The sequence below is a fragment of the Microchirus variegatus genome (genome assembly GCF_963457635.1).
Source record: "Microchirus variegatus genome assembly, chromosome: 6".
Classification (NCBI taxonomy): domain Eukaryota; kingdom Metazoa; phylum Chordata; class Actinopteri; order Pleuronectiformes; family Soleidae; genus Microchirus; species Microchirus variegatus.
The window spans coordinates 23,414,961-23,431,166 of NC_139807.1; the positions used below are offsets into that span (position 1 = coordinate 23,414,961).

A 16,206-nucleotide genomic window follows, 5' to 3' on the forward strand; every position below is an offset into this window, starting at 1 on the left:
AACGGAAAAATTTTACGTGAAGGCAAGATGAATCGGTGCCAAGTATAGAAGCATAGTGCCAATACAGCCACACGTCAGGCAGCGGACAGTGCAACTATGAGCCAAAAAAAAAAAAAATATCTCATCGCTTTTTTATGAGCTTGACTAGACCACAAAGTTATTGTTTTAAATACCTTCCCTGCTTATTGAGTTTTTAAATGCAAATCAACTTGGGCAACATGCTAGGGAGGGAAACAAAAATCAATTGAAAAGAGAAAATGCATTTCGTAAGATGCTCTACGGAAGCAAAGCAGTTGAATCGGTACAAACGACACCAGGACAAAGACAAGGGAATAAACTGTTGCTGAATTTTACAGGTAAAAATACAAGCAGAGATCAAAGACTGAACAGCAGCATGTGTACAACACCTTCTAGAGACAAGAGGCAAAAGTAGAGCACTAGATACACAGAAAGGCAGCACACTCTCTACTAGTCAGGGTCTGGGTCTGTTGTCATGGTAACATCAGATTTAAAGTGGGTTGATGGGAAGAAGTCGCATTTTGGAGGAACATTGAATGTTCAATGGGTTAAACATAAGCCAAGATCCTATCTGCACAATTGATATATTAGAGCACACGGGAAGCATTATCTAGGTGACAACAACTAAACAAAAACGTGTCTGTGTAAATACTAACCTACAGTATTTCCTCCTCCTTGCACACACTGTAGTGCATCCATGACATCTGAGGGATAACATCTACTCAACAGCTGAAATGTTTTTCACTGAGATTTAACACTAATGAAACTGTTAATGTTAAAAACTGAAGATGTTTATACACAACATTGTTGCAACTATTCGTTGAAATTTTGAGCATAATTTCAAGTCATTGAGGAAAACCATATCATAAAAGACCATATTATAGCTACAATTAGCCCATGACAAATAAATGCATTGATATTTTTTTCATTTTTAAACATGTCTTGGTCAGATAAAATTAATTTGTGATCAAAAGGTGGATTGTGTGATCTTATGAATGAAGATGAATGAGGATTTTGGGAAACACCGTTTTAAATTGTGGATGTGACATTTATTTTTTATAAAAGACATTATACTACATTATCTGGGTGGATAATCTTTAAAATGTCAAAACTGCATTTTTACTCCACACACTGGACCTAGACTCTAGTGATGGGATTGGCAGTTCATTTGAGTGTACTGAATCACTTGAATCAGTTCATTAAAATGATTCGTTCAAAAGATTCGTTCACCGAATCGTTCAGTTCTAAGCAGGAGCCCAGTGCCCCGCTACGTGACTCACCTCCTCCCTGAGTGCAGTACGTACGCGCCGCGGGTCATAGAGTGAGTGAGTGACAGCGCGGACGAGATTCATGTCCTCAGCGTCAGTTCCCCTCCTCTCTGTGTGTCAGTTCGTCTCTCAGCGTCAGTTCACCTCCTCTCTGTGTGTCAGTTCGTCTCTCAGCGTCAGTTCACGAGCGCTGTGTGTCAGTTCATCTCTCAGCGTCAGTTCACCTCCTCTCTGTGTGTCAGTTCGTCTCTCAGCATCAGTTCACCAGCGCTGTGTCAGTTCATCCCTCAGCGTCAGTTCACCTCCTCTCTGTGTGTCAGTTCATCTGTCAGCGTCAGTTTACCTCCTCTGTGTGTCAGTTCATCTGTCAGCGTCAGTTCACCTCCTCTCTGTGTCAGTTCATCCCTCAGCGTCAGTTCACCAGCGATGTGTGTCAGTTCATCTCTCAGCGTCAGTTCACCTCCTCTCTGTGTGTCAGTTCATCCCTCAGCATCAGTACACCAGTTCTCTTGTGTGTCAGTTCGTACCTCAGCGTCAGTTCACCTGCTGTACGCGCGAATCATGAGTGAGTCAGTGTACTGACAGTGTACGAATCACAGCAGCACGGCCGGGCAGAGACAGTTCACAGTCACTCCCTCTCCCTCCCCGCTCGGCGCACGTTGGCTGGCGTGGTTTGCCGAAGATTCACGAGTGAGTGACGGCGACGGCGTCGGCGAATGACTTTACGAGTGATTCACAGGACCCGGCAGTTCCACTCCCGGCCGCCATGCTCGCTGCTGAGCTCAACTGAACTAAAAATGGAACAAATCAGTTCATAAAGTGATCCCAGTCAGTTCGTTCACTCAAATGATTCGTACGTTCGAACGAATCACTCCTGACCGACACCACACAAGTGTTCAGTCACACACAGGGACGTTTTTTCTTGTTATTGTTTCACTAGCTTCAGCACAAACGTGCTGAAGTGTTTGAATCATGTGTAAATGACACAGCGTTGTGTGTGCAGTATTGACTGGGATGCTAATGCTTTGAGTTGTGAGTTAGGACATTATCAGCTCATTCAGCGACAGACCACACTACACCACAAAGCCACAATGCATTTCATTAGTGTCGGATTTGATATTAGAAATATGTGTCTATCTTTGATCTTTCTCTCTTAAGTATATAAAGTATATTTTGTTTTCATGTAACAACAAAAACAGATGATGGAAATACAGTGGTATGCGTGGTATGGTAGTGGCACCCCTGTAAATGTTCATGATTTTCCTTTATAAATCATACATTTTCTTTGAATAATTCTTGCACACTTTCTGTAAATCATATAAACTTTATTTCACGTCTCAATTATCACTGTGTTTTTCTCCTATATGATATATTTAACTGAAATGTCTTTTTCAAACCACCAATGATTTATAAAGGAAAATCGTGAAGATTTACAGGGTTTTGCATACCACTGTATGACTAAACAAATGATAACAGAATAAGCCAACCCCCCCCCCCATATGTTTTGGGTTATTTCATTTCAAATCTTAAGAGGATATTATGTCCAGTTTTTCATGTATTGTATACAGTTAGGCCCATAAATATTTGGACATTGACACAGTTCTCTTTATTTTGGCTCTATACACCACTACAATGGATTTGAAATGAAACGAACAAGATGTCCTTTAACTGCACACTTTCAGCTTTAATTTGAGGGTATTTACATCCAAATCAAGTGAACGGTGTAGGAATTACAACACTTTCTATATGTGCCTCCCACTTTTTAGGGGACCAAAAGTAATTGGACAAACCAAACAATCATAAATCAAACTTTCATTGTTTAATACTTGGTTACAAATCCTTTGCAGTCAATTCCAGCCTGAAGTCTGAAAGGCATAGACATCATCAGACACTGGGTTTCATCTCTGGTGATGCTCTGTGAGGCCTCTACTGACACAGTCTTCAGTTCCTGCTTGTTCTTGGGGCATTTTCCCTTCAGTTTGGTCTTCAGCAAGTGAAATGCATGCTCAATCAGATTCATGTCAGGTGATTGACTGATAACATTCCATATTTGCCTTAAAAAACTCTTTGGTGGCTTTTGCAGTATGCTTTGGGTCATTGTCCATCTGCACTGTGAAGCTCCGTCCAATGAGTTCTGAAGCATTTGGCTGAATATGAGCAGATAATATTGCTGGAAACACTTCAGAATTCATCCTGCTGCTTTTGTCAGCAGTTACATCAACAATAAACACAATGGAACCAGTTCCATTAGCAGCCATACATGCCCACACCATGACACTACCACCACCATGCTTCACTGATGAGGTGGTATGTTGTGGATCATGAGCAGTCCCTATCCTTCTCCACACTCTTCTCTTCCCATCACTGTGGTACAAGTTGGTCTTGGTCTCATCTGTCCAGAGGATGTTCTTTCAGCATTATAACAGCTTTTTTAGGTGTTGTTTGGTAAATTCTAATCTCGTCTTCCTGTCTTTGAGGCTCAGCAATGGTTTGCATCTTGTGGTGAACCCTCTGTATTCACTCTGGTGAAGTCTTCTTTTGATTGTTAACTTTGAGACACATACACCTACCTCCTGGAGAGTGTTTTTGATCTGGCCAAATGTTGTGAAGGGCGTTTTTCTTCACTAGGGAAAGAATTCTTCTGTCGTCCACCACAGTGGTTTTCTGTGGTCTTCCAGGTCCTTTGGTGTTGCTGAGCTCACCGGTGCATTCTTTCTTTTTAAGAATGTTCCAAACAGTTGATTAGGCCACACCTAATGTTTTTGCTATTTCTCTGATGGGTTTGTTTTGATTTTTCAGCCTAATGATGGCTTGCTTCATTGACAGTGACAGCTCCTTGGATCTCATATAGAAAGTTAACAGCAACAGATTCAAAATGTCACTCCTGGAATCAACTCCAGAACTTTTACCCGTGTCATTGAAGATGAAATAATGAGGGAATAGCCCACAATGGTCCATGAAATAGCTTTTCAGTCGATTGTCCAATTACTTTTGGTCCCCTAAAAAGTGGGAGGCACATATAGAAAGTGTTGTAATTCCTACACCGTTCACTTGATAAATACCCTCAAATTAAAGCTGAAAGTGTGCAGTTAAAGCACATATTGTTCATTTCATTTCAAATCCATTGTAGTGGTGTATAGAGCCAAAATAAAGAGAACTGTGTCGATGTCCAAATATATGGGCCTAACTGTATGTATTGTTCTGTGTAGCAGTGTAGCTCACAACAATAGTAGCTGTGCTCATACAGAGCAGGGTGTTTCACTGACAGCTTAGACCAGGAGGGGGTTGTGCTATGTAAATGTGATGATTCTGTCTCTTGGCTCTCAGAAGGTGTAAATCTTTGAGGCTAAAATTCTCCCTAAAGCAGTCTGAGGAGTGCCTACATTCAAATGGCCATATCTTCTTCAAAAAATATCAGATTTACATGTGTTTGACATTGTTGGAAAGCTTAGAAATCACACTTTCGGGAATATGTAAATAACTCCAAATGTCCCGAAGTAGACTTGTGAACGCTCTTGCCATGGCTGGACACATTTTGTATTTAATGTTATTGGTTCAAAGATAGTCAGGCTGAATGGTCGGCCCCCACACGTTTTCACCTTACCAAATCTGGCCCTCTTTGCAAAAAGTTTGGACACAAAAAGAAAATAACTGTTGTTTTTGGCTGTGTGTGTATGTAGGCAGGCTACCGGTATGGTCATGTCCCTTCAAGACACTCGGCTGTGTACAGCGTGTGTAATCACCTGACTCCACGCCCTCTCAATAAGGGAAAGAGACGGTGAGGAAAGACGAAGAGGCAACCGCGGGGGGTGCGGTAGCAGTTTTGCCAACTTGCCGACTTTGTCGCTAATTCTGGCGACTTTCCAACTCATCCGAGCGAGACTTTTGTGGCAAGTGCTGCCGGGATGCCCGCTAGAGCTTAAAACGGGCCCAAAAAATCAAGCCCAAGCCTGTCCCAGCCCGGCCCGACACATTGACTGTAATTACGAGCCTGAGCCCAATTTAAACCCGACCATTTTTTAATACATGAGCCGTGAATGTACACGTACGTCCACCCCACAGCAGGAGCTTGTTGTACCTGCTGCCACAGTCTGATTTACAACAACGCTTCCTGGTTTTTAAATGATGCGTTCATGGCCGCAGGTTTTTACAGCTTCACACAATACGACGTGCTATAACATACCACGCGAACACGACGAGGGAGAAAAAACACAAATGCTTTGGGGCAGCTGTGGCCTAGTGGTTAGGGCTTCGAGCTCGAGACCGGAAGGTAGCCGGTTCAGTCCCCGACCAGTCCGCAGCTGAAGTGCTGTTGAGCAAGGCACTTAACCCCCTCACTTATCCTGCTCACTGCGCTGGGTTAGCATGTTCTCCACCTCACTGTGTGCTGTGTGTGTTCACTAACTCACTGCAGAATTGCGGGACTTAAAGGGTTCTTAATCTTAGTCAGTCTCTGACATCTGGCTTACAGAGCGCGGTGTAAATGTTTCTTTCACTCGGTCTCACACAAAATATATCATATATCGCATATCACATGAAACACACACACACACACACACATATATATGGGTCAATGACAAATAAAGCTTCTAAAAAGGTATTTTCAAAATGGATGTAATGCATATTTTTTAGTCCAGAACAATGTGCTTATACTGATATCTGTTTGTCACGGTGTACATGCTTATATCAGTCAAATTGTCAATTATGCAAATTAGGTGATGACATCATCTAGCGTCTTCAAACTTATCGTTCATTTATCCTTATCGATGTGAGCTGCTCAATATATCGTGATATTGATTTGAGGCCATATCGCCCAGCCCTACAAGAAACTCAACCTCAAAGAAAAACTTCTGCTTGTATTCCATATGACGCAGTCAAAAATAAAGATGTATTCTAAGACTAAACTCAAAGCTAATTTTAGAGCTTTAATTTTTATTTCATTTTTTCTTCTGGGAAGCACAGTGTTGAATTGGTATATAGAATAGAATAAAAACAGAGGGAACTGGTGGTAAATAACAGAGTTCTCAGATCGGACAGCACCTAAATTGGCAGACTATAATATAAAAAACACAGCTGCAAATTTCTGACTTCATTGCTACAGCCAAGTATCAATAAAACGTCAACCAACTTTGAAGAAACCAAAAATCAATGATTCATAATCAAGACTGGAATCAAATTTCATAATCATCAACATGGTCTTCTTAAAACGATCCGAGTCATCAGCAGAGGCTGAGATTTACACATTTACTTACATTGTTCCAGTAAACCAATGATCTTACCCTTAACAAACATCCAGTCTGTTACATTAACTGTCCTCCGAGCTTCTATCTAAAGGTGAATTAACCCAAAATTATCATTGTCTCCTTATAACCATAAAGATCTCAATAAAACCATCAGGGCTGAAGCCTTGAGTCACCACAGTTGATTTGCTGCACAAAACCCAAGTCAAACTGTATCTCCTTAAGCTTACCCATGTAACCGAGCCTCCATTTGGAGAAGGCCACGATGCTGTTGCCTATCCAGAAAAGCTCCTCCACCACATGAGTGGCCTGCTGCAGGCTCTTCTCTTTTTCCTTGTCACCCTCAGAGCAGAAAGCCCCTTTAGCCATAGGTCCCGGCTTGTCTCTTGTGGTGGCCGTGGCACTTGTACACATCAGGGCTGAAGACCCTGGGCCAATGGGGATAAAACTGTTCTTCTTGTACATGCTCATTTTGAATAATTAAAAAACTTCAAGGAGGATAATTTAATTTGAGAGAGAATATTAGTGCGAGTAATTTAGTCCTGTATCTTTGTTACTTCTGGTGGTTTGTTTCATAGTAATAATAAGTAAAAAGCAGATTCAGTGACGAGAAAAGCCCTGAAAAAATATTCTCTCCCTCTCTGAATGGTATCAACAGTTGGTCAATAAACTTGTGATGTTATTGGACCAGCAAACCGGCTTATTGCACCGTCACCTCTTCAATATTCTTCCATCTGAAAAGCTGCAGTGTGTTTCCAAAAGCTACAATTTGTCTTCATGCTGTGCCATCATTTCTTCATTTCCCCCTCAGCTAGCATCTATCAGACATGCTGAAAACTGCTGCCTCCTGATGAAAGAGAGACTGAAGGTGCATTGATAGAAAACAGAAAAGACATGCAAGCACTCCACACAAACGGTAAGTGAAGTGTGCTACGTGTGGTTGGGTGGGTGGATCTCGTAAATCCCTAGGAAGCATTAATCCTGGCAGAGGAGATTTGCTAAATGTGTGGAGTGAGAGGCAACGACCCAGAGAAAAAAGCCAGAGGATGACAGTGGGACAACACAGTGTTAATAAAGGAGCTTCTTTTATGCTCCAGGACCAATTAATGACTATGTTTCATGTCAGAAGGCGTACCCTCTGGGGACTTGAATGGACGGAGTTCTGACATTCCCATACCTGTTGACTGACATCACATATCTCCACATGAAAAAAGCCTTTTATCAATTACCGTGCTCTCTGTCTGTCTTACTGAGGCTCTCCCTCATATTAGAAAACTGCATTTTCTTCTTTTGTTTTCATATTTTATATTTATATTATTTTATATTCATATATTTTTATATTTTTTATATTCATATTTATTCCATATGTAAGAATGTGACCCAAAACGGTTACTACATTCAAATTCAAAATACCAAGGTCTTTTAGGTTTCGTTTTCTGACGTAACTGGCAACCCGTGGTTGCTCGGCAGCTGAGACTCTACTGACTGCAATGATTGGTAGACGGCGGTAGGTGGCGTCACATGATTTTCGGTCTGCAAAATATTTTTTTTAATGCAAATATTTTGTCTGTACTGTTGTTGTTGATGAGTTCAGTATGTTATATGAACATTATTCCTGAGTCTCTATGACATATTAGGAGGATTTTATGGCTTTTTTTGCTAACTTTCTTTACACCGCAAGAGCAGAGAGGACTTTTATGGCATTCTGCCCTCCGAATAGATAAAATGTAGCATACTGGAATTGCTTCTCCTAGATTTACTCCTGAGATAATGATAGCAGATTTCAACGGGAATATCAAGTCACTACAACAGTTAAGAGCGGAGGTCCCAGATTTGCTTGTAGATTTGTTTTATTTAGATATAGGGATGTCACGGTTAACGGTGTAACCGTAAACCGCGATAACATTTTTGACGATAATAATTACCGTCTTCCTTTCAAAAAAAATTATTATCTCGGTGAATAACCGCGCCCGCGGTGTAGGAACCGTGAGCCTTTCCAGCGTCTCCGTCTGCTGAAGTTGCCGCGCAGGCGCAATCTGTAGCCTACAACCTGATGTTCAAACTTTATCGTAGCTGGAATCATGGCCGAAGGAGGAGACGACAGCCCTCAGGACATATACGTATATGAAAACTCACCCATAACAGTACAGCGCGGTGCTGGCGTCACGTCATCATCTCAGACAACTACAGATGGATTATTCAGCGGCTGAAAGAGAGCAGGACACGTCCTGCTCTCTTTCAGCCGCTGAATAATCCATCTGTTTGTTGTTTTTGTGACAATGAAGTCTGCTAACACGTTAGCTTAAAATGCTAACAGTCCACACACCAGCAGTCTATGTGCTTTCGCTGTCATTGTGAAGATGTTCAGCCACAGACAATTAGTGTCATGTTCTCCTTGCCTTCCTTTGTCAAACAAAGCTTTTGTTGATGACTGCTTTGATGACAATCACGCTTTAATTTCACACTGCACACACTCTCTCACACACACACACACACACACACACACACACACACACACACACACACAAACACACACGAAAGTTCTATGCACTATCTCTCCCCTTTCTCTCGCTCTCTCTGTACTGCATATTAATTAGCCATGTGTATTCTCCGTGATCATCAGCTGATTGGCTGAAAAAGCAACAAAAGCTCTGGAATGTGAGATCGTCACACCCAAACTAGGATTGACACACAGCGATAAAAACAACCTTAATTCAAACAAAGTTTATGGTGTTAAGACCCACAATACTGTGTCAATAATGTTAACATGCAGCGCCCACCGCCAGCATATTAAAAATGCATGGCTTTTAGGACTATCAATGCTTTCAATGTATTCACACACTTTTAAAAAAATACCGCGATAATACCGAAAACCGTGATAATTTTGGTCACAATTACCGTGAGGTTCAATTTTCATACCGTGACACCCCTATTTAGATAATAAGAATTCAATGATGCACCAAACACAATTGGTATGGAAACTGTAATATCTCTAAATAAATCAATATCGAATTGAACTGAATTCTATCAGGACCTTGTGAACGAAAGAGAAGCAATACCCAGCCCTAGTAGGGCTGTGCGATTTTATCGATTCTGCGATATGTGTGTCCAGCCATGGCAAAAGCGTTCACAAGTCTACTTCGGGACATTTGGAGTTATTTACAGATTCCGAAAGTGTGATTTCTAAGCTTTCCAAAAATGTCAAACACATGTAAATCTTTTAATTTGTTGAAGAAGATGTGGCCATTTGAATGTAGGCACTCCTCAAACTGCTTTAGGGAGAAATTCAGCCTGAAAGATTTTGACCAACTTGAGGAGCCAGGCCAATAGCTGCTCATTTGCATCACATTTACATGGTCACAACCCCCCACCCAGTCTAGCTGTCAGTGACATCTGATATCTGTAAGCCCACAGGACAGAAACAGTGTAGCAGTTTGGGAAAAAAGGAATGAATGTAGTTCATGTCAATGTAGTGTTATTTGCCTTAAGTACTTCAGTGGACTGATAAGAATCGGAATTTACTTCCCCAGAGGGAAATTCTTCTGTTACAAAAAGCACTTGAATAAAAATGAGAAACAAGAAAGGTGAAAGATAGATACATACATCAAATATTAAATAAAATATATCTAAGGGCGCTTTCACACCAACAGCAGTTGGTGCGCACCAAACAATCCATTCGAACCAAAAACTCTAGTTCGTTTCATTTTCGTTGGTGTGAAAGCATCAATCGCACTCGGGTCCGCACCAAATCAAGAGGACCGAGACCGCTAAAAAGAGGTGGTCTCGGTCCGCTTGACTCCTCATCAAATGTCAGACTCTGGTGCGGTCCCTCTGGTGAGAACGCGAACTCGGGTCCAAACCATATTTTGCAGTAAATGCCATGGACATAGCCTACCTTGTAGGTCTTTGGAGCAATCTCCGTCTCATAGTTAGCACGACCACATTCATGAAAATAGCGCCTCTGCCTGAAATGACACGCTATACGTCTTCGCCGACTCCAGTGCATCAGCTGATTGTTCTCCAGACGCAGCCGCGACTCATTCTCAAATTGGATATTTTGCCAAAAATGGCCAATACAGAGAATGTAATAAACGAAGATCAGAGCAAGTAGCAATGTGCGAACGTGTTGCTCCATAGTGAGTTAAAATTTACGCTTTTCTACCGGAAGATATATACACATTGATGAAACGTCAATCGGGCCAATTTTGGTTCGTTTGCTGGTGTGAAAGCGGACCACACTGGAGTCATATGTTACATAATAACAATTGTATTGCCTGGTGTGGATCAAATAATCAAACTAGTGGTGTGAAAGCGCCCCAAGTGTGTGAAGGAGAGTTCAATATTTTCCAGACCATGGACTATATTATCATCTTCAATACCAGTTCCTCCCCCACAATGTGGCTGTACCCACTCTGTCCATCACAGTTGATATGCAGGCTAAATGGTGACATGCTGGTGTCACGTCATCATCTCAGACAACTACTGTGTCTGTCCTGTTATCTTTCAGCCGCTGAATAATCCATCTGTTTGTTGTTTTTGGGACGATGAAGTCTGCTAACACGTTAGCATAAAGATCGCTAGCTTAAAATGCTAACAGTCCACACACCAGCAGTCTCTGTGCTTTCTCTGTCCTTGTGAAGATGTTCAGCCACAGACAATTATTGTCCTGTTCTCCTTGCCTTAATGTGTTCAACAAAGCTTTGATGACTACTGCTTTGATGACAATCACGCTTTAATTTCGCACTGCACACACACACACACAACCGCTGGAACGTTCCAGACACTCTCTCTCTCCCCCTCCCCTCCCTCCCTCCATCTCTGTACATGCATATTAATTAGCCATGTGTATTCTCCGTGATCGTCAGCTGATTGGCTGAATAAACAACAAAAGCTCTGGATTGTGAGATCACCACACCCAAACTAGGAGTGATTCACAGTTATAAAACAACCTTAATTCAAACAAAAAGTTTATGGTTTTAAGACCCACAATACTGTGATTTGAAGCATGTAGTGGCTTCTTCAAAACTTCAAATTGTGTAATTTTGAAAATAACAGAAATCCCTAATTTTGAAAAAAAAAAAAAAAAAATCCTGTTTTTTCTCATTTTGCGCTTTGCCGACTTGTTCCCGCTTGGTCAGTGGCGGGTCACATATATCGATTTTTTATTTTCCCAGAAAGTATAGATTTTTTAGCCGCGCGTATCGATACATTAAGTCCCATTCAAATCCCCCGTGTTCCGCCTGGCACGTCCTTGCAGGAAGAGCGATTTTGTCAGCCAGCCACTAGTGTCGATGTAGAGCATTTATAGCAAGTGACCAGTCTTCACACGCCGACGCCTCCCTCTTCCTGTTTACTCAGTGAGAGCGAGGAGATTCAAGAAAATAGCGGCGAACATAAGTCCAACACTTTCATGCTTAAAAGCAGATGTGTGGAAACACTTCGGGTTTAAAAAGAAGAAAGTAACACAGTTTTTCGTGCCGTGTCACCAGAGTCCAGCCACAGTTAGCTCTGTTAGCCTACAGTGAAACTGGAGCAGTCTGTTTATCAGATGAAAAAAGCAGCAGTACAAATAACCAGCGTACCTGTGTACTGCATATGTGTGCCTCTGTTTTTAAAGTTTAGTGTTTCTTAAGAGACTCATTTTAACAATCGGGAGTCACATGACGTAACGCGTGTATTTTTCCGGTCAGTCGTCATGGAAACGAGTCATGTGTTAACGCCGTTCATGGCCCAGCACTAATTTTAAATTAAATGTTCAAAAGTTGTTCTTATTGACTGTTTGGGGAAAGCCCTGGTACTATGTTTACTTACCTGGTGGCTAGACTGGCTGCTTCATGTGTTCAGTGTCCAGCTAAAAAAACTGTTCAGAACAGGCCACTTGATGCACTTTTAACTCTCCATTGTTGTTTACTATTCAGGCTTGTAAGCTACAGTTTGCACTGTTTCAATAAAGGGAACTAATTTTCTCATCACATTAAACACATCTTTAATTCATTTTGTCCAGCATTTGCAAGCTGTAGACTCTGTCCAGTCAGAGACATATATTGTGTAACTGATGTTTTTAGTTTTCGGTTCAATTAATTCAATCCAAGTAAATGGAACACTCGCAAGATGTCACCAAAATCACTTTGTCCCATTTAAATATTTCAGAAAATTATGTAAGAGTATCGTTGGCTGAATATCATGATATATATCGTATCGTGAGCTGAATATCGTGTATCGTATCGTGAGTTTAGTGTATCACTACAGTCCTAAACCCTAGTGATAGCAAATCCCAGATTTTAAATGGAATTTCACTGAAAGCAGCTTTAATACACCACCTGAAACCTTGTATAATTCAGCAATTACAATTGCAGTAACCTGACCTTAAACAAAACAGCTTTGCACAAGCCTTCAAATCTTTCACCCCGTTTGCTCTGGCTGCTAAAACTCCATACTTCAAACACCACTGACAAAACAATGTGAAACTGTGGATTGAACTAGGTCAAGCTTCAGGCTGACTTCTGACAGCGAGATGCAGCAGTGCGCGCACTGAGCAGTGCCCGGTGTCATCAAACCTCTCACCCACCACCCAGATGAAATGACAAACAGGTGCCAGGTACTGAATATGAAAGAGCTTCACTTCCAGAGGCTGACGACAAGCCAGAATAAAAGCCTGGCACAGCGGTGACTGCACCACAGCCTGCTGTGTTTGACATTTAATAACCTGCAGTCTATAATGGAAGTGTGAATGGAAATTCAGCCCTGTAACATGTAACAATTAACAGGGTACCTACAGCGAGGTAAAGACTTTTAAATGCCACTTTCAATGGAAATTAAAAAGTCAATTGTACAACAAGCAAATTCTTCCTCTTTAAATGTATTTATTGTACTCCTGATGGCAGTTCCTTTTATTGTACTGCTGATGGCAGTTCCTTTTAAAGTGAAGGCCTGAAAGAGATACAGTAGGGCCGTATGATTTCCGCGTTAACAGAATCGCGGATGGAATGGCGGAATTGACCAATAAAAACGGAATCTAATATTAAACGCGGAATATTGCGGAAATTGACATAATGTGACTGAAATGCTGTCATCGTGAGGAAAAGGAACATTTGCATAACATGGTCGCGGGCCGCAGTTGCATTGTCACTGTTAGCAGCGAGATGCCATGTTTCTACCGGAGCCTGTAAGGACAAAAGTGAGAAAACAAATCAAGCGTCGATTTACTTGTAGCGGAAGTCCCGCCTCCTCTCTCTCCGCTTCGTCTGCTAAGGCCGCGGTAGCTCACCCTCTCCCTCGCCTCACGAACCTCATCTGCTGACACGGAGAAAGACGACGAGGACGACATTTGACCGGCTGCGGATACCGTATCGCTCAGGGAAGGGAGGGGGTGAGGAGAGGAGCAGTTCTTTGTTGTAAATTTCAGCCTCTCCTCTAGATGTCACTATAAACTACTTACTTCACCTTTAAATGCTGGAAAGTCTCTTTGCGCAAAAGTGAAACTTTTAAATAAAAATGCAATATTTTTTTAGGCGAGAGAGAAAAATCCTTCAGTTATGCTGTGTTCCATGTACATTTACCCTGACACAGTGGCATCTACAGTGAAACTAGGGACGGGGCCGATCCGATCCAGTATCCGTATCGGGTTCCGATACAGACATAATTGACGGATCGGAAATCTGTACAGTTGGATCGAAAATTTCTGATCCGTCTGTGTGTGCGTCTGCTGAAATGTCTCCACAAGGGATTGCCTGACTGCTCTGTTAGCTGGCTGCAAAAAGTGGAATGGGTTTCCTGAACCGAGGCGTGTCTCGATGAGACGCGGAGTAATGATGCACGACTCCGTTCAGGAAATCCATTCCACAGTTTACAGCCAGCTAGCAGGCGAGCATGATTGACCAGGAGTTAACCAGGAAGTTCAGCTCCGCAACCTGCAGCCGAGGCGACATAATCCCAGCCGTCACCGTTTTAAACGCCTGCTCGCTGAGGAGAACAGCGGCATAAAAACAATGAAAATTACACTCCTCCAAGCCAGGGTTCACGTTAGCCAGTATATATGCCGTTTTTTGGCTGTTGTCACGGGAATTTAGCTGGCGAAAAAAAATATCGCCGGCTAAAATGTCCGGTGAAATCAATGATTAACACGGAGACACTATTTATTTTTTTAAACGCCGGCAACGCATTGTGTTGGAGATTGAACATTCACGGCTCGTCTGTGACTCCGTTTATGTGTGTGTCTGTGACTCCGTTTGTGTGTGCGCTGCTATGCGCTCACTGTGTGTGTGTGTGTGTGTGTGTGTGTGTGTGTGTGTGTGTGTGTGTGTGTGTGTGTGTGTGTGTGTGTGTGTGTGTCGCCAGGGGTCTGTAAAGTCGCTGTAAACGTTGTAAAAGTCGTACATATCATACTTGCCTGTATAAAGGAGTTAATTAAAGCTTATAATCAAAATGATGACCAAAACAATGATAATAATATTAAAGCAAACAGCATCCATATCGGAATAGTATCGGAGTATCGGCAGCTATCTAAAGTCGGATATCGGGATCGGATCGGAAGTGAAAAAAGGTGGATCGGTGCATCCGTAAGTGAAACTTACATCTCTGGTGGAATCTCACAAGTGTTATCTTCATTTTGATACCAAGACAATCCACATAGAGCTTGTAACTGCAGAGGTTTACTCTATTTAGTTTGGGCATGTCATTTTCGAGCAGGGACTCCAAAAAGAGGGTCAGGGAAGAAGTTGTTAAAGAGATCAGCTCATCTGATGCATCCGTTTTTCCCTTAATTGTAGCGTGGTTGGGCTAACATTGCGTGTAGAGAAATTATCCAGTCGGATACGGAAAAGCGCACAGCGCAGGAGAGGGAGAACAGTTAACAGTAATCTGTCTGCACCAGATGAGGGGGCACTACCACTTTTTTTAATAGGTGCTGTTCAGCAGCTTACTCGCTGTGTTTCGGCCGCCGAATTATCAGTGCATCCCTAAATATAACACCTTTATTGACAAGAACAATGTAATCGTAATAATGACGCATTTGATGGTGACAAGAAAGTGCTCACCGATTACATGAGGGCGCAGCGCACTTCTTTCCCGTTTTAGAAAAATCCGTAGTGTATAAATTACAAAAAAAATCAAGCAACGCTAAGCCTGGCAGGGGGACAAGTAAAGCGGCCTGCCAGGCTTCTTTTTTTTTAATGCCGCATAGCGTATGAGACATCCCAACAGGAAGTGGAACGCCCGAAACAGGAAGAAAAAATTAACTCTGCCTTAAATTGCTGATCTCCATGAACCATGATACACGACACGCCCTTGACCCAACAGTAAGCCAGCCATTTTAAAACAGGAGGTTCCCTCTAACTAAGATCCCCCCCCCCCAAAAAAAACTTGGAACGGAAGACCAGGGGCCTCATGTACAAAGACTTGCGTGGATTTCCTACTAAATCTTGGCGTACACCAAAACCCAGAAACGGTCGTACGCACAAATAAATTCAGATGTATCAAAGTGTGCGTAGGCATGGATCCAAGCACGTTCCCTTTGTACATCCCAAATCAACGTGGAATTGAGCACACATGCAGAGGTGCCAAACTCCTCCCTGCCCACGCTCCATTTACATATGCAAATCAATTTAAAAAGGCCCTGCGGTTCACCTCTTTGATCAAATAATGCACTGAACGAAGGAAAGTAAAGGAATTTTACACAGTCT

General features: G+C 42.2%; 1 protein-coding gene across 1 annotated transcript in view; it reads right to left on the bottom strand.

The window, feature by feature from the left end:
• Positions 1–16,206, bottom strand: part of plch2a (phospholipase C, eta 2a) — a gene marked incomplete at its 3' end in the record, with an annotated part of 183,410 nt that overhangs the window by 156,354 nt on the left and 10,850 nt on the right. The window contains exon 2 of the mRNA XM_083891041.1: positions 6,757–6,954. Coding sequence (XP_083747167.1) covers positions 6,757–6,954 — 198 coding nt within the window. The remainder of the gene's footprint in view (positions 1–6,756; positions 6,955–16,206) is intronic.